The sequence below is a fragment of the Tachypleus tridentatus genome, chromosome 13 (assembly GCF_004210375.1).
Source record: "Tachypleus tridentatus isolate NWPU-2018 chromosome 13, ASM421037v1, whole genome shotgun sequence".
NCBI classification, from domain to species: domain Eukaryota; kingdom Metazoa; phylum Arthropoda; class Merostomata; order Xiphosura; family Limulidae; genus Tachypleus; species Tachypleus tridentatus.
Window position 1 is genome coordinate 120,717,392 of NC_134837.1, and position 25,645 is coordinate 120,743,036.

Below are 25,645 nucleotides of genomic sequence, written 5' to 3' on the forward strand. Positions count from 1 at the left end.
CTGTCTGTTATGACGTAAAATACAATTTCGCATAATATATTTATATTTTTTATTTATTGACCAATAATAAACTCCACAGGTCTTATTTTCATCTCGCTTGTCTCTAGTGTACTGTGTTTACTTTTCCAATCGTACCAGGTAATACCGGTAGTATCTACCTTATCTTCTGTATAATACAAACCATTTAAATCACAACGATGACATGAATTATATCACCATCCGCCTTTGTGGTTTTGAGCACAACTACCGCTGTATTTATCATTGTCTTTATCCTAGGTACTTAACATCGTGTTCTTGTGGTGAGCGAGAGAATTTTATAAAATAATATTGAAATAATTAATAAATAATATATAAACAACTAGTAAAGGATATTATATACTGAAATAAAGTTTAAACTCACCCGCGTCACCCTTGTACGTTTTGTAACTCATTTGTGACGTCATACTCTGCGTATCTTCGACTTCCTTTAAAGTCTTCCAGATCAACATGGAGCACCATACTGTCCTGATTGGTCAAAGAGAATATTACGTCATTTCCTGGTGCAGAAGCAGTATATGACAAATAAATAGTTTATAACGCAGTAAATAATTAAGTATGTCAAATAATACTAAATAACATAATATATTATGTTATAATAAATAAATAATATGTTAATTTCTGTTAGATAAATATATAAAGTTTTACCTAACCAAAACTCCTGGGTTACATTTTCAAAACCATTTTTGTATTCTACCCAAGATCTGTAAAAATTTTCAAGAATAAGAAAATCAACAAAAAATACTGAGATAACTAAGTTTTATAAGTATCAAAATGAAACTTGAAAATCTATATTTCTGTATTATTCAACATTATTCTATATTTATGAAACCTGTCTGAAAACGAAAGATGTGAAATCTAATAAAAGTAATCATATGATGTATGTTAGGATAATATTATCATAACATCAAGGTAAACACCAGAGTAGTTTTGTATGTATAAAGTGTCAGGTTGGACACAGATACACATTTTTACCAGTAAAAATATTTGAAATTTACTTTTAAGTTTATTCTTAAACTTTACTTCGTGAATTTTCTTATACTTCAAAAATCCAAAATAAATATTTATTTTAGAATTATGCCTGATTTAGCTAAGACTTTTCCACAAAATCATTTTTAGGGTGAGAAACTCGATTATTTAAACTGACGGTTTCATCACAAATGTTACAAAACAATAAAATCTACTAGATATAAACTATTGGGTTAAAAAAAATTCACCATTAAGTAAGATATGGATAGAATATAAACATTTAATGAACAAAAGTTTACACAGAGAAATTATTTATTTTGTACATAACAAAATCATTTCACTTCGTACCAAGAACTCGTCATACTCTGCATATCTTTAACTTCCTTGATAATTCTCTGAGGCCCAGCATGGCCAGATCATTAAGGTGCTCAACTCGTAATCTGAGGAACGCGAGGTTGAATCCCGGTCGCACCAAACATGCTCGCCATTACGACCATGGGGGCGTTATAATGTGATGGTCAATTTAACTATCAGTTGGTAAATAATCTAAAATGAAATGATTACCAAGTGAAAACATGTCTCACAAACTCTGAAATTAAAAGTGATAATTCAAATAGTTTAATGAAAAAGTACAATAATCAGTTACAAGTTATTCAAAATAATCAGGTATTTAATAAACTATTTTTTCAAGTTGTAAAAGTTCCTTAATTCCAAATAAATTTTCATTAAAAATAAAGGTTCACTTTAAAACAAAGTTTAGTTCACCTACCGTCCACCCTCCTCCTGATGTCTCCATATCACAGTATACAGAAATCGACTGGTTCAAAAACTGTGGCTGAATCTCGTAGACACCGCTGGTTCGGTTTAGTTGTTGTTTATAGATACTGGCACAGTCTTCTGGTAGAGGTGGCGTTTGTTCTGTCGTTTGTGTCACACAAAGAGATTTTTGAAAGGATCGGTTTTGTTTGTCATCAACAAGCCGTGGAAATGTTCGTTCAAGTGTGGTTGTACAAAACACATCTAAAGAATAACAGATAAAAACTTTAATGTGGAAATATTAAAAGAGCTGAACATATAGTGTTACCAACATTAACAATATAGCATTTAGGTTTAACATTTAAATGTTCGTTAAATCGAAGTTCAAGTTTTGTGTAATGTAAAATATTTTATGTAAAATATATTACCTCCTAAAGTAAAAATCTTCTCTCTAGCTAGATCTACCAATTCTGTAACGGAATCCACTATTCCTTTCAGTGAACCAACAGTATTACATGCTGTTTGATGACGAACATCAGCCTGGGTCAACACGAAGAAAGACAAAATACTTAATATCTTCACAGTGTTGTACATTGTTAAATGGTTAATAACACAGAACTGTTTCCATATAGACTCAATATGTGAATCTTCCATCAGTGGTTTTATAGTTGTATCAAACAGGATATCTAAAAACAGTTTTCCTTAAATCACAACAAGCTACAACGTGTTAGTAACCGTATCTGATGTTTGTCACACTGAGTCCAAGAAATATTTATAGTTTTATAAATATGGCTTTAATCAACATCTGAATTTTTCGCTTCTTTTTATAAACAGTGGTGTTATTATTATCGTAAGAGTTGTTGTTTGTAGTTAATAATTTTAATGTTAATCGTGACTCGTGACATTTTAAAAATATTTATAGACCCTAAAGTATTCATTTTTACAAGAATGTTTCTCTACTGATATTGTATTCATGTATTAAACAGGAAAAACAAATATTTTAATGTATCGTTACGTGGAACTGTTCAATTTGGAAATTGGTAATCTCTGATTACGTGAATCTGAAAGCTGTAAACATGCAGTCACAGAGTAATCTTGTTGCCACGATACTTCAAGGTTTCCATGCAAATTTGTATAATTCAGGTGTTGTGAACAGTTTACAAAATGTTAATAGAATAAAGATAAATGTGTCACAAATTAACTGCCACATGAATTTATTCCTGTACACTGCACAGTATAAAAGATGGCCATTATACTTGACAAGGTTACTAATAACTTTCATTGCATGAATTACGTTTTCAAATATTAATAAAATTAGTAATTACCCTTGATATGTTTATATCTACTAAAAAACTGTTCATGTTGTTTGATAAAAATAATTAAAATGTCTTTTCGAACTCTTGAAAATTATACATCAATACAATGTAGCATATAATTATTCACACTTTTCACTGAAGTAATATTCGTTTAGTCCTCTAGTCGACATGTTCCCAAACGTAGACCTCCTTTGTGATGATCTGTTTACGAATTCTTTGATAAGCTCTTCTATATTTATCTTATCGACCTCATCTTTGTGAGTGTGACAAACTGCCACATGGATGAGGCGGCACTGAGACATAGTTGACCTTAACCACGTCTTCAACCGTCTTAATGAAGAAAAGCTGCGTTCACATTCGCAGCTGGAAACTGGACATACATTCATGAGAAAAAACACTTCACTAAACATCTGCTGGCTTGTTTCATGCATTTTACAGTAAGCATCCTTCGCACCTTTCAGAGATACTGCTTTTGTTGTTCCTTTGAACATGAGCAATTGAACCTCGACCCGTTGTGCAGAGATTTCTAGATAGAAGTTTATAACCGAGTTGTTAATCTTGCCAGATGCGATCATGTTCTCAAGTGCCAGATATTGCCTGAAGTCATTGTTGTCTGCATTGAATCTCGTGGTCAGATGTTCTATGACTGTGTCCACAAATTCAAAATATTGGCTTCTTTAGTAATCTCTAGCTGTTGCAGAATGGTGTGCTGAGCCATCACCTGTGATCCTTCTGGGGGGTCTGCGAATACGTGGCAGTTCAATAGGCACCAGATCTAGGGAAGTTACCTTTTTCTCAACTTCATCAAATATCTTGTTGTAATTTTCCTCTGTTCGCAATACCCGCAATTGCTCAACTGTCTTGCAGATACTTTAATCATGCCAATACTGTCGCTGATTTTGCTTGGTATGCACGGTTTAGTTCCTCTAATGCAGTTAATGGATGCCGAGCCATCAACAATCCTAAAACTGTCTTTCCTTTGTCAAATCTTTCCAGCAGACCAGATGCTTTCACTGCTACATCTGATTTTTCATTTGCTAATTCAAACAAAGAATCAGCAATGTCACTGTAGTGATCATTAGGACATGTAATTGCAGATAGGCGGCACAACCAGCGTGTTGGACACAATGGGTGGATGTATTTAACTGGACCATTGTGGCTGTCTGACGATACAATATTTTCAAAGATTGTCTTGTAATTGCCTGACCTCTGAAGCAAGACAACAAGTTCATGTACCCAATGGATTGAATCTCGAACACATTCACAAGCTTCAACTGCATGTTGCATTATTAAATTAGCCTTGTGTGCTCCGCAGTAAAAAAACAAATCTGACGGTTGCTTCTCTTTTATTTTTGCCTGGCATCCACTGTACGCACCACTCATGTTAGCGGCTCCATCATAAGTTTGTGCTCTTAATCCTGACAGTGTTAAATTGAGTCTAGTCAGTACATCAAGTATAGTCGAGGATATTGTTTCACCAGTTGTATTGGAAACACTGTACAAACCAAGAAATGTCTCATGGACGTCAAGGTTCTCATCTACGTATCGTACACATATTGCCTCCTGTTCGGCACCTGTAACATCTTGTGTGCCATCAACCATTAATGCAAAGATTTTACTTTGCTGCATGTCGTGTGCTATGTTCCTCAGTATTTGATGGCTGAACATCTCCATTATTTCATTCTGAGCCTGCGGTGATGTGAATGTGGCTTTCGTTGACAAGTAGGCCGTCAACTCAGGATCTTCCTCTTCCAAGTGAACCTTCTGGAGATATAGCCAATCTGAGCTGAGAGGAGGACTGATGTTCGTTGAATTTCTGTTTTGCCTTTTCCAGTTGAAAAAACCGGTGGATATGAAGGTATGCTCCACTGGCCTCCAATTTCCCTGTAAAAGACCTCTATTTTCCGCCTTGGCACAATGAAAGCATATGACTTTTTCAGTCTGATTGTCGAAGTGCAGCCATGGGAACTCACCAAACCACTTGCCATGGAAGTTGATATTTTGAGATTTTGCTTTCTATCGTGGTATTAGCTGTGCGTCTGGATGACATGATTTTCCACACTGTATCTGTAGAGTGTTAGATTTTTCATTACTGCACAAACTTGTTTCACAACTATTTGGTGGTTCATGATGCGCAATAGTTGCACAAGAATTTTCAGTCTCGTCCTCTGATGAACATGGTATTTCCTCTGTATGACAAGTTTCTATTCCTTTGCTTGGGGTTGTTGGATTATCTGCATCTACATTGTCACTTGTAGTACCAGTAACTGGCTTGCAGAACTGTCGAATATCGGAAAATTTCAGACGCATGCTTGTCATAACTGAATCTGTTTCCCAGATGATATAACAAGTTAAAATACAGTCTTTATTGAAAAACTCTAAAGTACAACGAACGAAGATAGAACAGAATGGAAGTAGGACTTAACTGTACAATGTATTTAAGTCGAGCGCGCGAACCTCACAGTGACTACCGAGCTGACTGACCGCCTGGGCATTGCTGGGACAATAATGTGTGCTAGTTACAACACAAGTAATTGCAAGTTTCTCGAAAAATACTTAAACAATCACAAATATATTATATTCCTGTTAAAGCTCATCAAAAGGTAAACACATTGTGATATAATGTCTATAAGCACGTCTATTAAATAAAAACATCTAAACAAAAACTAGCAATACAATTCGAGTAGAGGCTTCAGGCCGTTGAAATCGCTTCTTTTGTGTTCTAATTATACAAGAAAATCCAATATTTTTACTATCTATGATAAGAGAATATATTGTTCTTTCACAATAAAACAATTCACCAGACCAAACTGTAGGGGGATGATTGTATACACCATACCCCCATCTAAAATGAAGAGGAGGATGTATCCCACCCATCCCCCCAGGATCTATGCCCCTGTTTGTGATGATAGTTCTCAAGCACTAAATCTAAAGTTGCATAAGTATGTCGTCACGAATGGGATGAGCACATTTAGTAGTATTTTACAAAGTCTTGGAAACGTATCCGTTGCCGAACACCAAACTTTCCAAAGTTTTGCTTAAAACTGCATTTCAAAACTCGATTTGTGCGCAGTTCTTCATCATCCGACATATTATCCAAATTGAAGGAGTATGGATTCATAATCCAACCTTCAGACGTTTCCATTTCTCCTCTAAAATATCCATCAAATCACTTTGATAGTATTTTTAAATGATCCACAATTTATTTACACACACATGGAATTAGAGACTCATCCTCACCTACAATTACTTCGAGTGATGGAAAATTTGAAAGATTCCCTCTTTTAACTCGTCGACACCAAAAATGTAACTTTTCTTTAAAAGCGTTTAACTTTTCACAGCATTTCAATATGTTTATGTTTTTCCCTTGAAGAAATACACTCATGTCATTCATACGAGTGAAAATATCATCAAATAGGCTAGCAGTTGGTTGAATTCTCGTGATTCTATTTCTCCGGGCAGATCATAGTCACGTTCCTTCAGAAAAGTTTTGACTTCTTCTCGCAGTTCAAAGAAACGCGTTAAAACTCTCTCACATGACAGCCAGCGAACTTCTGTGTGGAAAAGCAAAACTGAATGCTCACTTCCAAAATCTTCACAAACCGACTTGAAGAGCCGGTGGTTCAGAGCGCGACCCCTAATCTCTTTGATGGTCTTCACAGGAGTGTCAAGGACATTTTTTTCAACTTTGGAGGCAATGTTTTTGATGTCAAAGCATGTTGATGAAGAAAACAGCGAATACCTTGAAAGTGCGGAATCTCTTGTTTCATCAGTGTAAAAAATCCTGATTTATTTCCTAGCATAGAAGGGGCACCGTCGGTACACACAGAACCAATTTTGGATATCTAAATCATATTTCGCAAAGAAGTCCTTCACACACTGAAAGACATCTTTCCCTTTTGTGGTTGTTTTCAGATCTTCACAGAACAGGAAATATTCCATCATGGCACCATCATGAACATACCTCACTAGTGTGATGAGTTGACTGCAATTTGCAACGTCATTTGTTTCGTCCAATTGGAGAGAAATTTTCAAGGGACTAGCCTTGATATCTGCGATAACTTGGTCCAAAATGTCCGAACTCAAATCACCAATTCGGTTTTGAACAACATTATTTGATTACGGCACTAATTTAAGCTTGTTTGAGACTTCTTTTCCAAGAACAATTGTTGCCATTTCTAATGCACACGGTTTTATCACCTCTCCTGCAATTGTCACTTGTCAATTACAAAATTGCTACTTACAAAAGTAGTAATTGTCAGCAGATATAAAACTTAATTTTGAAAGGGTTGCTCGAAAATCAAAGCGGGCCCTTTTATCTTTCATCGATTCAACATCATGGCCTACAATAGCTACTCCACCATGCCGGTTGTTGAAGTGTTCCTGCAGCTTAGATGGCTTCAAATTTGCGTTTAAAATGACCGCGTCACAATGCATGAACTGGGGTTTTTGCAGATCCTCAGTTGTTCCAATGCAAGTGAAACCAAACTTTACATGATCATCATTCCATTTCCTTTTCTTTGACATTAAGAAGTTTTTTGCACTAACACAGAATCAACAATGCACTGACTACCATAGCATTACGCATGGGTTTATATACTCTGCAAAACTTTCTCGAAAATACGTCACATGAAGTCATCGATTAATTCTGAATACCTCTGGAAGTTTTTCGAGTCACGATCACGTGAATACATAACAAAAAAAATAATAGACACTTTAAGACGGCGTTCACGAACGTAACCTAATTAATTGTGCCGAGTATTTAGGTCACGTTTACGTTTCATGTGTTGTTTGTTTACAGTTGTACATTAAGATTTCAGTCTGCGCCGGTGACGGTAGAAACGATAGTTTATCATAACAAGGCAAAAAGCGTCGTCTATAACAAGAAAAATAAGAAATAAAAATAAAACGTAATTTTTGAATATATAGGACAGTACCCTTAATATAAACGAAAAAAAAACTGAAATGTTATCTTGCACCCCCAAGGGGTGCGATCACCCCTGGTTGGGAACCATTGGATTAAGGTGGATTAAGCAGATAACCGGATGTGGCTTTGCTATGAAAAACACACGCACACATAATAGTTTGGTAATATATTAAATTTATTGTTGTAACAAGTTAATCTGAGGAAAGCAATATGATTTCCAAACGTTTAATGATCAGCTTCTACAAGGAGATTTTTTACTGTTCGTACAACTAGATAACTTAGTTGTAGGAAAACAGAGGTAGAAGTAAATGATATTACCAACAGCTTTATCATGGCAAAGGTACCATCTGATACGGACCTAAATCCTTCCTTCCAACTTCTTATTAAGTGCTTAGATAATTAATAAAAAAATAAATCAAATTTAGGTTAAAATATTTCAAAAGTGTGGATAGATATACTAGGAATGACGGGTTAAAAGTAGTGTGGATAGACCTACTGGGAATGACAGATTAATAGTGGTGTGGATTTGTATACTGTGAGTGACAGGTTAAAAGTAGTGTGGATAGACCTACTAAGAATGACAGATTAATAGTGGTATGGATTTGTGTACTGTGAGTGACAGTTTAAAAGTAGTGTGAATAGACCTACTAAGAATGACAGATTAATAGTGGTATGGATTTGTATACTGTGAGTGACAGGTTAAAAGTAGTGTGGATAAACCTACTAAGAATGACAGATTAATAGTGGTATGGATTTGTATACTGTGAGTGACAGGTTAAAAGTAATGTGGATAGACCTACTGAGAATGACAGATTAATAGTGGTGTGGATGTGTATACTGTGAGTGACAGGTTAAAAGTAGTGTGGATAAAAGTGTGAGAACAGGTTGATTTTTACGTCGTCAATGTGTGCTGACGATACAGTTTGTAAACATGTTTATATATGGTTAAATATATAAACTTGCTTACATTCCATTACAGTCTGTACATGCTGAAACCATGGCTGTTAATAAATAAAGTTTTTATAAAACATTCAGTTCTGTTTGTTTTCTTTTCCTTAATTTCGTAGCTACATCCTTTTGTTTTTAAATATTTCAATAATAAATTACTTTTATACTAACACTGGTCACGTATCTTATTGTCCTCCAAGTAGCTCTGAGATACGTTTCTATGTTTATAACGCTGAGACCGGTTATGCCAGTAACAACAATCCAATCTTCCTTTGTGTCTCTAACCAAGCTTTACAGGTTAGGTTTTATTGAGAAAAACGTGTTTTAATAACCTGATGTTACAAAGATGTTATTGTTTTATGTTTTAAAAGAAACCATCCATAAAACTATTAGAATTCATATTATAGTATTAGTATGTACTAATTTCACGATTGAAAATATTGTCTTTCTTTTCACTATTAACACATTTATACATCTGACATGTATAGTTATATTAAAAAATAGATTTTAATAGTTTCTACTTCATAAAATCTAAACACGAACCTCTGTTCACGTTATACCTGGACAACGTTAGCTAAGAATAACCACTATAAAAATGTATGCATTTGGTGTGTTGTTTTCTACGTAATTCCTACACTGTCATAACAATGCATGTTAATATATATATGTGCGTGTTAATTGTTTTGATTTTAAATTTTAAAATTATTTTCTTTAGATACGTAACCGTTACATTTGGAACCAATGAACCGCTCACACTGTCTTAAAGGTTAACGGTAAAAAACAATTCATGGCTGGTATTTATAATGCTGCTTTATTCTTCTGTTAACAAACATTTTAAAACTAATTAGTTAAAATACTAATGTGTTCTGTATATTCGATGTAAAAAATTCTATAAATTAAACTACCACTGACCGACGTCTAACTATGTTATTGTTTCAATCTTTCTAGAAAACAAAAGCTGCATTTTATCTACTAATATTAAATACATTTTGTTTTAATTAATGAAGAAAATAAAATATTTAAAAAACGTTTATATATTTCCTATATTTAAGACTATTAATATAATATTTTGGTTTTCTTACATTTTTGTTTATCAGTTTAATTACTTAATAAATGATTTCAGCGTTTTAAATATTGTCAGTTTCTGCAGTCTTTGTTTAACTGATACGGTAGAAATATCAGTATATTTGACAGTCGTGTAACTTATTTATTGTTTTATGTTCCATCCAACAAACTTAAATATTCATTTAAATTACTTTTCATAAATAATGATATTCAGAATTACTTTTAATTAACTGGAATTTGTTTATATTTATAATAATTATTTTACGTTTATTTAGTCGGTTGGGTACATACAGATGGTCGTTAATTATAATAAATGCAAGATAATGCTTGTGGTTACATAATTTGAATTACAAATATAAATTGGATGGAATAACCTTAACAGAGTCATAACAGAAAGGGATTTTGGTGTAATAGGCAATCAGTCTGTTAAACCGTCCAATCAGTGTACTGCTTATAGTCGTAGAGCAAATAGGATTTTAGTTTGTATCTAAAGAATCATTGAATACAACTTGAAGAGGTTATAATTTCATTGTAAAGATCACTGGTTAGACCACACTGGAGTAGTGTGTTTAGTCTTGGGCTCCTTGCCTTAGGAAAGACATTGAATTGTTGGAAAGGGTTATTAGAATGGTGCTTGGATAAAGAAGTTGTCATACGAAGAGAGACAGAAATATTTTAAACTATTGAAAAAAGAAGATATTGGGGAATGGGGGACCTGTGATTGATGTTACTGAGATTTCAAAAGGAATTCATAGTGTTAATGTATCATCTTTTTTTATCTTTAAGAGTGAGAATAGTAGAGGTAGGGAACACAAATAGAAGTCATCTTCAGCTAAGACCGTTTTATTTTTCTAACAGGATGGTTGGCCTTTCGAATGGGTTGCTTTCAGTTTCTCAAGACACCGTAAACTTAAGTCAGTTTAAGAAAAAAATTGATATGTATGTCGATGATAAGGGTTGGTTTCAAGATTTATTTATTCTACTTTACTTTATACGATGCAACAGCCGAGATAAACCAACGGATCCCATGTTTTCACCAAAATTATATTGTGTTATTTCAAATATGATCAAATATTTAAAACACTTTTATGAAATACAAACATTCTGACCCAATTTTAGCCTGCAGTTAAATTTTACTCCATCATCAGCGTAAAGGAAAACATTTATATTTGTTGCTGTAAAAATTATTTTACAGCGCCAACTATTTCAGTTTGAATTAAATTTAAAACGATATTACATTCCAATAAATCGGTAAACAGAGATTCGCAAACGGTCGATATGGACCTACTGGTGTTGATTATACTGAATAGGGGTTGAATAAAAACCTAGGGATCACATATTGCCACTAAGATAAAGATGGCCTATGCAACTAATAGTGCTACGCCTAGTAACAACAGAGAGTGAATGACATTTGTTCTTTTTCTCGAATCGTACGTGATGTATAAATTTACAGTTAGAAATGTATATTTTAAAAATAAATTTCAGTTTAATTACTTGTTTTTTCAATACATCTTTAAAAATATTAAATTCGGTTTCAATGATAACTTTATCAGTTCGTGGAGGTTACGACTACTCAAAACGTTTCTGAAATCGTGGTTTACAGTGACAGTGACAGTTCGTTTTTTGTGGGTGTAGGGTTTTGTAACTTTCTTGTACTTGTATTAAAAACTAAACTCTTAGTTATATTTAAAGTAACACAAAGAACAGTTTGTTTATTTTTGTGAAATATGAAACTGCCTTTTTCTTTTATTTCGTACAAATTAGTTACATGTTTGGTTGTACACTTACATGATTCTATTGAACCATTATAATCCAATGATGTGTATAAAATTACTCAAAGTAAACTGACATGGATAATTGTCTACTAGGTGTCCACAAACTATCTGATCCCATATTAAAAATTAATAATTTCAAAATTATTACAGACAGAATACTCTGTATTTATTTAGCTTTGACAAACTGTCTTCTTGTTTTAGTATAGTACCACATGGGTGTAGTTCGTTATTAGAAGTTTGTCCTGATGATACTTTATGTGTTGTTCAATATCACATTCCTTATTACATCAATTATTCTTTGACTTAGATCCAGGATATCACGTACAAGTGTCAAATATACGTAATATTTGACAATCTAACTCAAGAAAAAGTCAGGGATATGCTAGGGAAAGAAGGGCCATCATGTTAGTCTGTCTCTACTAAACCATCTTTCTGTAGTGCAACAACGGAAAGGAGGGAAAACTTTATGAGTTGTTCGTGAAGTTAAATAAAACAAGTGTTCTATATATGATAATTGTGAAATTATGAATTTATAAAATAAGTCAGATAATTTATTGACACCTTAGATAATTTTTACATGAGCTGCCACCTATTTTTAGACAATAAAGTATTGAAAATTAAAAGTTGTGAAAGATATACAACAGAAATGATGAAACATAGAGTTAATAGATAAAATAAGAACTACAGTAGAAAGTAACGATAAACTGTACTTTAACATTTCAGGTTCAATGACTATGTATAGATATTGTTATATTGTTATATTTAATTGGTTTTTCCATCTTACGATTACTAACTGAAAGAAGAATACAGTCAATAATAGACTATAAATATCACTGTAATATTTAAAAGTACCTTGTTTACACTTGGATCTTTTTTATGTATGATTTATTTCACATTTTACTTAAAGATCGACACCTTTAAGCTAACTCTAACATAAAAACAATAATAATAACTTACAAATCTTAGTGTTTCTTAAGTAAGTTTCTAGACAAATCTAAAAAAGTTTAAGGTAAAAAAAATCATTGTCTTTATGCTTGAACGTGTTTGTGTACGTTATTAAAATTGGTTACAAACAAACGTATCCAAGTTTTTGTTCTACTTCTGTAGAAATGTATGATTTAAGGGCGGGAAAATTCTGGAAAATTTCACATCACATCTTACGTGTAAATAGGTTTATAGTATTTATTTGTCTTCTGCTATATTCATACTAAGATAAAAACTTCCAGCACGAAAACCAGAGTAAACTCACTAACTAGCACGTAAACTATAAGCGGTAAAAAATATACAAACATGTTCTTCGTAGTAGAAATTTTTATTTTACAATGAAATCTCATAACTTCATATTAGGTTCTACAGCATCATTAATATCATGATAATAGGCCCGACATGGCCAAGCGTGTTAAGGCGTGCGACTCGTAATCTGAGGGTCGCGCGTTTGATCGCCGTCGCGCCAAACATGCTCGCTCTTTCAGCCGTGGGAAAGTTATTATGTTACGGTCAATCCCACTATTCGTTGGTAAAAGAGTAGCCCAAGAGTTGGCGGTGGGTGGTGATGAATAGCTGCCATCTACGTAGTCTTACACTGCTAAATTAGGGACGAATAGCACAGATAGCCCTTGAGTAGCTTTGAGCGAAATTCAAAATACAAACAATCAAGATAATAAAAAAAAAAACAGACAACAACTCTTACAATAATAATAACTCTAATGTTTATAAAAAGACGTAGAAATTACAGATGTTGACAAGAGACATAATTAGAAAACTATAAACATTTCTTGGACTTAGTGTGACAAATATCAGATACACTTACTAACACGGTTCTAGCTTGTAGTAATTTAAGGAAAACCTTTTTTGAATATCCTGTTTAATAAAACTATAAAACCATTGATAGAAGATTCACATCTTCAATCTATAAGAAAACAGTTCTGTGTTATTAACCATTTAACAATGTACAACACTGTAAAGATATTAAGTATTTTGTCTTTCTTCGTGTTGACCCAAGCTTATGTCCATCATCACACAGCTTGTAATACTGTTGGGTCACTGAAAGAAATAGTGGACTCCGTTATAGAATTAGTAGATCTGGCTAGAGAGAGGATTTCTACTTTAGAAGGTAATATATTTTACTTGAAGTATTTTAGTTTACAGAAAACTTTAACATCTATTATAGTAATATTTATAACTACATACTACGTTAGAATGTTAAACATAAATATTACAATGTCATTGTTTATAACAATGTATGTTCAACTATTTTACTCTTTTCACATTAAACATTTTATCCGTTACTCTTTAGATGTGTTTTCTACAAGCACACTTGAATGAACATTTCCACATCGTGTTGTTAATGACAAACAACACCGATCCTTTCAACAATCTCTTTGGGTGACATAGACGACGGAACAAAAGCCGCCTTTACCAGAAGACTGTGCCACCATCTATGAACAACAACTTAACCGAACCAGTGAAGTCTACAAGATTCAGCCACGATTTTTGAGCCAGTCGATTTCTGTTTACTGTGATATGGAGACATCAGGAGGAGGGTGGACGGTAGGTGAACTAAGCTTTGTTTCGTGGTGTAGCTTTTAGGTAATTCTAAGTTACTGGTTGTTTTCGGAAACATTAATTTAAAATTCAGCCATTATTTTCAGAGAAGAAAAACTATTTATTCAATAAATGCAGCTATGTAGAAGATTTGAAAAATAACTTTCAGAACGAACCCATGTTTAAAAAGAAAAACTATTTAAACTTGTTAGGAACAAGTAAAGTTTTTGTTCCAATTTTATTTAAAAATATTTAAGTTTGTTCTAACGTTTTCCTTTTAAAGTTTTATCGTATTTTTTCACTGATTCCGTTCATTAATATATGTTATTTTATCATATTTAAATATACAGTTTATAAGATGAGTTTTCACTTGGTGATCATTTCTTTCTACTTTATTTTTTATACGTATATCAGAATGTGTATTTATATTGAACCTGACACTTTTTATATGATGATAAACATATAACAGTGTTTAACAACGACATTTAAATCCACTCTGGAGTTTGTGTTATAGATTATTTTAAGTTTCTTGAGAAGTTTAGAGCATATTACTTCTTATTATAAAATCGTCTTTCAAACATAAATTTAGATCATATGTTTGTTACGAATTAAGAACAAAGCTACACAATGGGCTATCTGTGCTCTGACCACCACAGGTTTGGTTTGTAACACTGTGAGTACACAGACATACCGCTATCCCCCTAAGAGCCAAATCATAAGAATGAGTTTTGTTTTAATTAAAAGACATATCAGTATTTTTACAGACAGTTTCCACATATTTTGTACAGAATAATGTTGAATAATACAGGAATATATATTTTAAAGTTTCCATAAACTTAGTTATCTCAGTATTTCTTAATTCCAGTTGATCCAAAGAAGAGGAGATTTTGGAAAACCAGTTGAGAATTTTTACAGATCGTGGGTAGAATACAAAAATGGTTTTGGAGATTTAACCCATTAGTTTTGGTTAGGTAAAACTTTATATACTTGTCTAACAGTAATAAAAGTGTTTGTGCGTTTTTCATATAACAAAGACACAAATGGCTATCCACTCAGCCCACCGAGGGGAATCGAACCCCTGATTTTAGCGTTGTAAATCCGGAGACATACCGCTGTACTAGCGTGGGCCGACAGTAATGAACTGGCTTTTTCTTTCCGTGTTACTTACTATTATTTGATATAGTTAATTATTTACTATCTTATAAACTATTTATTTATTATATACTACGTCTGTTCTAGGAAATGACGTTATCTTCCCGTTGACAAATCAGGACAATATGATACTCCGTATTGATCTGGATGACTTTGAAGGAAGTTGAAGATGTGCTGAGCATGAAGAGTTCTTGGTACAAGCGAAAGAGAACTCTATAAACGTATCAAACGTACAAGGGTGACGCAGGTGAGTTTAAACTTTATTCCATATATAACAACCTACATTAGGAGGAAGAGGTTAAAGAGAACCTGACCCTCCAGGGTATGTAAATACCATACCTAAATCCCAAGAGAGAGAGAACCTACATTATCTGTTTATATATTGTTTATTAACTATTCCGACATTATTCTAAGAAATTCTCTTGCTGTTCACAACAACATGATGTTCAGTACCAAGGATAAACTCAACGACAGAAACATCGATAGTTGTGCTCAAACCTACAAAGGTGGATGGTGATACTATAGCTGTCATTATTGCAACCTAAACGGTTTGTACTACACACAAGATAAGGTATATAGAAGTGTTATTACCTGGTATGATTGATAAAGTGAACACAGTACACTAAAGACAAGCGAGATGAAAATAAGACTTGTGCAGTTTATTATTCGTCAATAAATAATAAATAAAATCTAAATATAGTATGCAAAATTGTATTTTACGTCATGCGTCATGATAGACAGATATCTTAACATATTTTATTATTTCTCTGTGTGTAATTATGTTTAAGTGGATATTTTATCATAAACAAATAAAGTGATGTTGGTGAAAGTTTATGACTGTTATTTTAATCGAATGTGTTCTGAAGAACCTAAAATATTTGTGTTATAATTGAATTGTTTATCTATAAAGTTTTATTGTCCACAAAGTATTTAAGAAAAATGTCTTTAATAACCATAGAATATACATATTCTATATTCACATTGCCTTTTGTTTCTGTTTTGTTTGTACAATCAGTAGATATTTTCCCCTGTAGATAACGCCGTGTTAAAATGTTTCATTATATCACGAAGGTCGAAACCAACTTAATACTGACTGTTTTCTAGCTGGCAGATTTTACTTGTGTGAATATTTACATGATTTTTGTGTTTTTATAAAATATAATCTAGAACCTTCAATTATCAGAAAGCTTTTTTTCATATTTTTCAAAAATCACCACTTTAATTAAATCAGTAATACTGCAAAACAAAGTTTCAGATCTCATATTGTATGTTGTTATTAGAAAACAATTATTAATGATAACTTAAAATTAGAAATACATTGAAGAAACAATGTACAGGTACCTTATATTTCTATCATATCGGATGTTCTTTTGAGGCACATTATAAAGGGGGTGTGGCCCAGTTGTTAGCATGACGATGTGTAGTTCTGAAAGTGTATGGCTAATGTCTTACTTAAAAACAATCACAATTCCTATTTCATGCCGTTTTTGAGGTACAATTGTATAGGGCAAATACCAATACTATAATATTAAATTAAGGTAGTTCCAGAAATGCCGGTAGGCGGTGTTGATTACCTACATTTCTCGTAACCTATCAACAAAATAGTGAGTAAACCTGGCGCGAATCAATAACATAACAACATATAAGTGTGTTTGTAAATTGTACACAAATGTATTATAAAAGGTAATTAACACAACGACTGAAACGTTTAAATCCAGTGTCAGTAATGTTGGTGTTACTACCAACGTCAAAAAATAGAATATTTAGAACAATGATTACGCCGCATTACAGCGGCCACCAGTAAAATGTCTTAAGTTCTGGATTTGTGTTGACGCACAGCGGTATAGAAACTTTATTGTGTCATATAATGAACATATACACAATTATCAATATAAACATTTCTTCCAAGAAGGACTTCAGTGGATGTGGGTCAAGGGTAAATCCTCCTAACGGGTATAGAAGGACCCCATGTCCTCGATAATATAATATAAGTAAAAAGACTAAAATAGTGTGTGATGTCAGAAGAGAAATACGTCAGGTAACCATTTCGATGTATAAAATATATGGTAATGTTATATATCCAGACTGTAACCATATTGGCTACTTCTTAAAGTAAACTGAGTTATGTTAGTGGTTACTGAACATTAATGTAAAATAGTAACTATTCTATATATCTGAAAGAACCTTAATGAGTAGTATTGGAAAAAATCGTAGAATATACTATATCTGAAAGTCGTATTACAATTATCTTCAATCTATACATAATTAAACGGAATACAATATTAGAATCATTATTACACAAGAAATAATTATTGAAACAGGGACCAGCATACAGATTAACATTTCTGTGGGTCCATCTAGAGTTAAACTATACAGAATTACAAAATATCTGCACAGTACTTTATTATTTCTAGACCTGAACCAACTTCCTAGTTTAATACGATGTATATATTTTTCTAATTCGATAGTTTCTGTGATTTGTAATTCAATTTTAAATTCGACATGTCTTATTAACTCAGTGTTATTCCAGTCTATAACACATGTTTCTATCGCATGTTCCACTTATATTATTCATTAACTTTTGATATTTCTATAGTTTTTATATTTCTTCATCCTGAGTTTTACCTTTCTACATATTTAGTCAGAGTAAGTTTGACCACAGATAAAAGGAATTTTGTAACTCCCACATTTCTCACTTTCTTCCATCCTATCTTTAGCACTTTTCAGAGAAATATTTAATTTACAATGCGGAGAGAATGTTACACTATATTCTATATACTTGTTTCATTATATTTTACATATTGTTGTAGACAAATTTGGAACATATGACAAACAAACTCACATGTTATCTATTTTACATTTTCTTTCTAACTTTGTTCATGCGAGATTTACAGAATCTCTTGTATCAGTGGTTGAACTTACAGTGAAAATAAATATATATAACTAAAATTCAAGATCACGAAACATTAAAACGTGATAGATAAATACAAAATAAACTAGCTTTAGTAGAACACACGGTAGACACGTCTCATGTTAGAGACGAAAGTAATGTTAAATTGATAAATCAGGTAGAGTAGAAAGTTGAATTTAATATAAGTAGAAATAAAAGTAGAAAAATATAATATTAAACAAGGAAGCTGGTCTAGGTCTAGTAATAGGAAAGTATCGGACGTATATTTTCTATTTCTGGATAATTTAGGTTTAGAAGAAGCCACAGTATTGTAATTAATTAATTTAGGTAGGAATCTTCTCAGTCACTGCTGTGTGTGGCATTATATTACATCGGAACATATGTAGAGTTTGTTCAGGGTTGGTCATGTTTCAATAATCATTTATTGTGTAATATTTATTTCAACATTGTATTCCCTTTAACCGTATATATATATTACCGTTTCAGTCATACGAATTAGTGAAACCTGGTGAAACGAATCGGTGAACGGAAAGTTTTACATTTATTAGGGTTAATTGAGTACTAGCATGATAGGCCAAAGCCTACTTACTAACCTTAATGTCAGAATTTTATATTTCAATTAGAAATTGATATAACTTGTTTTGAAACGAATAATGTTAGATAATAGTAATATAGCATCAAACCTTGTTACTTAGTGTAGCTATAATCTCAGGTAAAAAAGATATAGATAAGCCAGAACTATCAAATAATTTGATCACAAGTGACGATCTTAAAAGCACAATAATTTCAGGCCTTCCAGAACAGCGACCACTAGTGAGCAGTACTTTAACTATTACTGCGATTTATGGTATTACTTATATCTCTTTTTCAGAACATTCACTGAAGAAGTGGAATACTTTTTTCTTACTGTCGTTTTTTAATTTTTTAGCTATTAGGTGTAGAATATTTTACGAAATATCTTATCAACTACATTTCCTGCAGTTATTATTTTTTCGGTATGCGGAACACAAGTGTAATATAATATTCCACGATTTTATTCAGTACCAATGGCTAAGGTTCTGTCATGTGTGTAGAATATTTACTATTTTACATTAATGTTCGGTAACCTCTAACATAATACAGTTTAACTTATGCTTTAACCACTAGGTCCGGCACGGCCAGGTGGTTAAGGCACTCGACTTGTAATCTGAAGGTCACGGAATCGAGTCCCCGTAATATCAAATATACTTACCATTTCAGCCGTGAGGAAGTTATAATGTTACGGTCAATCCCAATGTTCTTTAATAAAAGAATAGCCCACTAGCATACATAATCTTCGTGTAGCTTTATGCGAAATTCGCAAACAAAGATAAAAAATTAACAAAGATGGTTACGGAGAAGATATCTAACATTACCATAACTTTTATACATCCAAACAAGCACCTGATGTATTTTTGTTCTGATATCACACGTTATGTTTGTCTTTTTTGCTATAATATACTGTCGAGGATATGTGGGTGACTCTATACCAGGTAGGAAGATGTATCTTTAACCTACATACTCTAGAGCTCTTGTTGGAAAAGAATATTTGTATTGATACTTGTACAAATGTTCATTATATGACACAATAAATTTTCTATACTGCTGTGCTTTCATCAACACAAGTCCAGAACTTGAAATATTTCACTGCTGACTGTTAAAATGTTGTTGAATTATTCCTGTGAATAGATAGGTTTTAAAATTATAAAATTTATTGATATTGGTAAACGATTTATAATAAAATGATAATACTGTAACAATCTAATGGTCTTACAAAATATGATACAAAAGTGTTTTGTCTCTACAATGTTTCAGGTCCAGAACAAAATGTTATTTTCTACAGAACCTCTACCTGTATTAAATATTTTGTACATTTTGTATAAATTTCGTATTATAAACATGACATCTTCAGTGTCTATAAGTTCACTTGTTATATTATACAATGTATAATACGTGACTATAAATTAATTTATTCTTGGATAAGGTTAATGTCTATGATCGATTATTATGTAGGACAGTCTAATTCACTTTGATATACTGTGGACCTCTGGCGGAAAAACAAACAGAAATTGCTATTTTGGAGAGTAAATGTTTTTCTTCGACAAATTATTGAATATCATGAGGACTGTTTCATAATTTCATTGTTTCACTGATATAATTTAACTAAACCAATAAAATATAAATATGTATATATAAGCTAAACTTTCTGTACATAGCTTTTAAAAGCACTCATCTTCTGTGAAATTAAAATAAATCATCTTGTACGTAGTACCATGGAAACTGAATACGGATTTTAATAAACAGTGGTGGTGATGTCATTAGTTTAATCTTTTTCATATTTTCTTTAATTCTGTATTAGTATTCAATATTGGTATTTTGACATATTGAAACGTCATTTGTAAAATAATTTATGATTTTAAACATAGTAACACCAGCATTACTGACACTAATTACAAACGTTTTGAGCCGTTGTGTTTGTGATACATTTATGTAAAAATAAAAACATATTAAAGAGTAACTTTCATAACGATTCACATTTTTGTTTGACGAACTTTCAAACAACGTATAATCTGAATTAATGTGTGAAAGATTATTTTAAAATAAGAAGTAATATACTCTCAACATATCAGGAAACTTAAAATAAATAACGGAACAACAGTTCGGCACTCAAACAATCGGGCCACGCCTGTTTTGAAAATATATGACAAATGTTATACGATAGAGCACCATCGTACAGGATAGAAACATAAGACACTCGTATGTTGTTTAACAAGAAATGTTGGTTGTTTTATGTAGTTTTATTTTTCTATGTTAACATTAATAATTGTTTACTAATAACAACATAAATTATGGGTTTTAAAAGTCTGAATTATTGATTCAGATAAAATGTAACTTTCAGAAATATTTATCTTGATGATTTCAGTTAAATTGTTTATTTTAGAGAATGATCGTTTGTTATCAAAATTAATTACAGGTCGTTGTTTCTTATTATATATAATTAATGATATGTAATCACAAGACAGATTCAGTATTGTTTGGAGGCTATTTGCTGATGTATAAGTTCGTATAAATTGAAGTGTCTAAGTTACAACGTAAAGTATCTCTGAAATAATACAGGTGCTGTGTCGAATCGTGATATTTTTAAGCCTTTTAACACAGCGCCATCTGAAGTGAAAAGATTTATTGATTGTAGAAACTAAACAGAAACGGAACAGTGTATGTTATGTATAAATTCAATCGTAAACGTTCATCAAAATTACTTTATTTCTTTATGGTAAAATATCCACTTAAATATAATTACACACAAAGAAAAAAATAAAACATGTTAAGACTATTTCTTTATATTATCTGTTTATCATGACTTATGACATAAAATACAATTTTGCATAATATATTTAGATTTTATTTATTACTTATTTACCAATAACAAACTCCACAGGTCTTATTTTCATCTCGCTTGTCTTTAGTGTACTGTGTTTACTTTTCCACTCGTGCCAGGTAACACCGGTAGAATCTACCTTATCTTCTGTGTAATACAAACCGTTTAGGTTGGAATTGTGACAGTTATTGTACCACCATCCACCTTTATAGCTTACAGCACAAATACCGTTGTTTTTATCGTTGTCTTTATCCTTGGTACTGAACATCATGTGGTTGTGGTGAGCGAGAGAATTTCCTGAAATAATGTTGAAATAATTAATAAATAATATATAAACAACTAATGTGGAATGTTATATACTGGAATAAAGTCTAAACTCACCCGCGTCACCCTTGTACGTTTTGTAACTCATTTTATAGAGTTCTCTTTCACTTCGTACTAAGAACTCGTCATGCTCTGCATATCTTCGACTTCCTTCAAAGTCTTCCAGATCAACACGGAGCACCATATTGTCCTGATTGGTCAACGAGAAGATGATGTCATTTCCTAGCACAGAAGCAGTATATAATAAATAAATAGTTTATAACATAGTAAATAATTAACTATATCAACTAATATAAATTATCATGAAAAAATAACTAGTTGATTATGTTACATAAATGTATAATGTTTTACCTAACCAAAACTCCTGGGTTAAATTTCCAAAACCATTTTTGTATTCCACCCACGATCTGTAAAAATTTTCAAATGGTTTTCCATAATCTCCTCTTCTTTGAATCAACTACAAATAAGAAAATCAATAATAAATACTGAGATAACAAAGTTTTATAAGTATTAAAATGAAACTTCAAAATATATATTCCTGTATTATTCAACATTATTCTGTACAAAATATGTGGAAACTGTCTCTAAAGATATCGATACGTTTCTTAATTAACACAAAACTCATTATTATGATTTGTCCCCAATGACATAGCGGTATGTTTGCGGTCTCACATTGTTACAAACTCTATTTCGTAACACACGTATGATATAAATTTATGTTCGAAAGACGATTTTAGAATAAGAAGTAATATGCTTTCAATCTCTCAAGAATCTTAAAATAATCAATAACATAAACTTCAGAGTGGATTTCTTTGTTATATTAAACACTTATATGTTTATTATCATGTAGAAAATCTCATATTGAACACAGATACACATTCTGATATATATATATATATATAAACAAACTGGATGAAATGATTATCTAATGAAAACCTGTGTTATAAGCTTTATATTTAAATATGATAAAATAACATATATTAACGAACGGAATCAGTGAAGAAATATGATAAAAATTTAAAAGAAAAAGTTACAAGTTCTTAATATACTTCAATATTTATTTATTTTTTATTGTGGATTTGGTTCTGAAACTTATTTTCCATATCTTCTAAATAATTGAATTTATATAACAAACCAGATTATTCTTCTCTGAAAATAATGGAAAACGTTTAATTAAATGTTTCACGAAAACATCCATTAACCCAGAATTAAATAAAGCTACAACACGAAACAAAGTTTAGTTCACCTACCGTCCACCCTCCTCCTGATGTCTCCATATCACAGTATACAGAAATAGACTGGTTCAAAACTGAGGCTGAATCTTGTAGACACCACTGGTTCGGTTAAGTTGTTGTTTATAGATACTGGCACAGTCTTCTGGTAGAGGTGGTTTTTGTTCCGTCGTTTGTGTTACACAAAGCGATTGTTGAAAAGATCGGTTTTGCTTATCATTACTAAGCGGTGAAAATGTTCGTTCAAGTGTGGTTGTAGAAAACGCATCTAAAGAGTAACGGATAAAAACTTTAATGAGGAAACATAAGAGTAGTTCAACATATATTAGTACGAAGAACAACATTATAAGATTTAGGCTTAACATTCTAACTTGACAAATAGTTATTTTAGATGTTCCTATTGTCAATGTTCAAGTTTTACGTTATATAAAATACTTCAAGTAAAATATATTACCTTCTAAAGTAGAAATCCTGTTTCTAGCCAGATCTACTAATTCTGTAACTGAGTCCACTATTCCTTTCAGTGATCCAACAGTATTACAAGCTGTTTGATGACGGACATCAGCCTGGGTCAACACGAAGAAAGACAAAATACTTAATATCTTCACAGTGTTGTACATTGTTAAATGGTTAATAACACAAAACTGGTTTCTTATAGACCGAATATGTGAATCTTTCATCAGTGGTTTTATAGTTGTATTAAACAGGATATCCAAAAAAGGTTTTCTTTAAATTACCGCAAGTTAGAACCGTGTTAGTAACTGTATCTGATGTTTTCACTCTGAGTCCAAGACATGTTTATAGATTTCTAAATATGTTTCTTATCAACATCTGAATTTTCCGCTTCTTTTATAAACACTGGAGTTATTATTACTGTAAGAGTTGTTGTCTACAGTTAATAATTTTAATGTTAATGTTAAACATGACTTGTTAACTTTTAAACATATTTATAGACCCTAAAGTATTCATTTTTACAAGAATGTTTCTCTACTGATATTGTATTCATGTATTAAACAGGAAAAACAAATATTTTAATGTAACGTTACGTGGAAGAATGTTCGTTAGTTTTTATTTATGTTTAGATAATAACACATTCAACAGAGAAAATGAAGAAGACATAATAACACGTATTGAGAAATTGTAGCTGTGACAATACGTGACATATGTGCATTAACCTTTCTACATTTGTTCATTAATTATTTTATAAATCAGCAGTTGTGGTAATACAGTCTGGATGAGCATCTGTCGGTACGGTATAATTTCAGTCTGGTTCTTCACCAACAGTCGTTAATATCACCATAAAACTGACAGAATGTATAATAAAGTTCTCCTAGTTACTTTTATTTTCTTGTTTGTTGTGTGTGTTACGGTTAATCTCATTAGTTACACTTTAAATCCCTTCCTCCGGTTACTTTGTGGTAATTACATGTAGTTATTACACTTGTACTATATTATAGTTATAGTTACCATAGCAATACTTCAGGTTTCTATTGTGGTTACACTGGTGTATTGACAAGTAATTAAATATTGTTGTAGTATACATGTATTATTTTGATAATGAGTAAGACATATTAAGGAAACTTTTAAGCTCGTATTATTACTGTGTTATGAATAATTATTATATGTGTTTTACTGCTACTAAAATTTGTTCAAATTTTTCATAGATTCACTGTGTAATATGATTCTAAAAATCTAGTTACACTTAATATAAACAACTGTTTTACTATTAACTTATATGTAAATGATTGAATAGATTAGTGTGAAAAAGAGAACCTTTTTATAATTTTATATCAATGAAAGACGTGTTTATTTTTTTCTCCAATATATCCACTAGTATATATCTTTATTTCTAACACGTTGGTTATAAAATCTTTTACAGTACTGTAATTCTATTAATAAGTTACCTTTGGTTGTTTCTGACATTGGGTTTTTATGTTTAAACTACAGAGAAATGCTATAAAAGTATATCAGAAACAGATCACCCCGACTTTGTCGCCTAAAGAATTTTTTGACAAATTTTGTAACAACTCCAATACTTTAATTCAGGTAAATCTGTACCTACGAATTAGAATTATATTTTAAATTCAGTTTTTGTTGTCGTATTTCCAGTTTTAATATATTTATAAAAATAATTTCAAACGTTTCTCTACTCTGAATAAATTATAATAATTTAATATTTGTTAATTGTTTGTAATCAAGGGCGTAGATTTTTTGCACTCGATGGGAGGCTGATTTTTGCAACCACTTATGTGGACTGTTCAATTTGGAAATTGTTAATCTCTGATTACGTGAA

At 31.8% G+C, this 25,645-nt stretch overlaps 1 protein-coding gene and 1 pseudogene across 2 annotated transcripts; both read right to left on the reverse strand.

The window, feature by feature from the left end:
• Positions 1-212: 212 nt before the first annotated feature.
• On the reverse strand, positions 213-2,355 carry LOC143236255 (techylectin-5B-like). The gene is given in 6 exon segments (XM_076474528.1): positions 213-315; positions 400-438; positions 440-536; positions 685-780; positions 1,771-2,025; positions 2,190-2,355. Coding segments are annotated over 6 exon segments (756 nt in total).
• Positions 2,356-21,733: 19,378 nt separating this feature from the next.
• LOC143238791 (techylectin-5B-like) lies at positions 21,734-23,999 on the reverse strand (annotated as a pseudogene). Its single transcript, XR_013020763.1, has 5 exons — positions 23,807-23,999; positions 23,371-23,620; positions 22,472-22,577; positions 22,178-22,342; positions 21,734-22,093 (listed from the first exon to the last, which is right to left on the reverse strand). The product of XR_013020763.1 is annotated as a techylectin-5B-like (transcript).
• Positions 24,000-25,645: the final 1,646 nt, after the last annotated feature.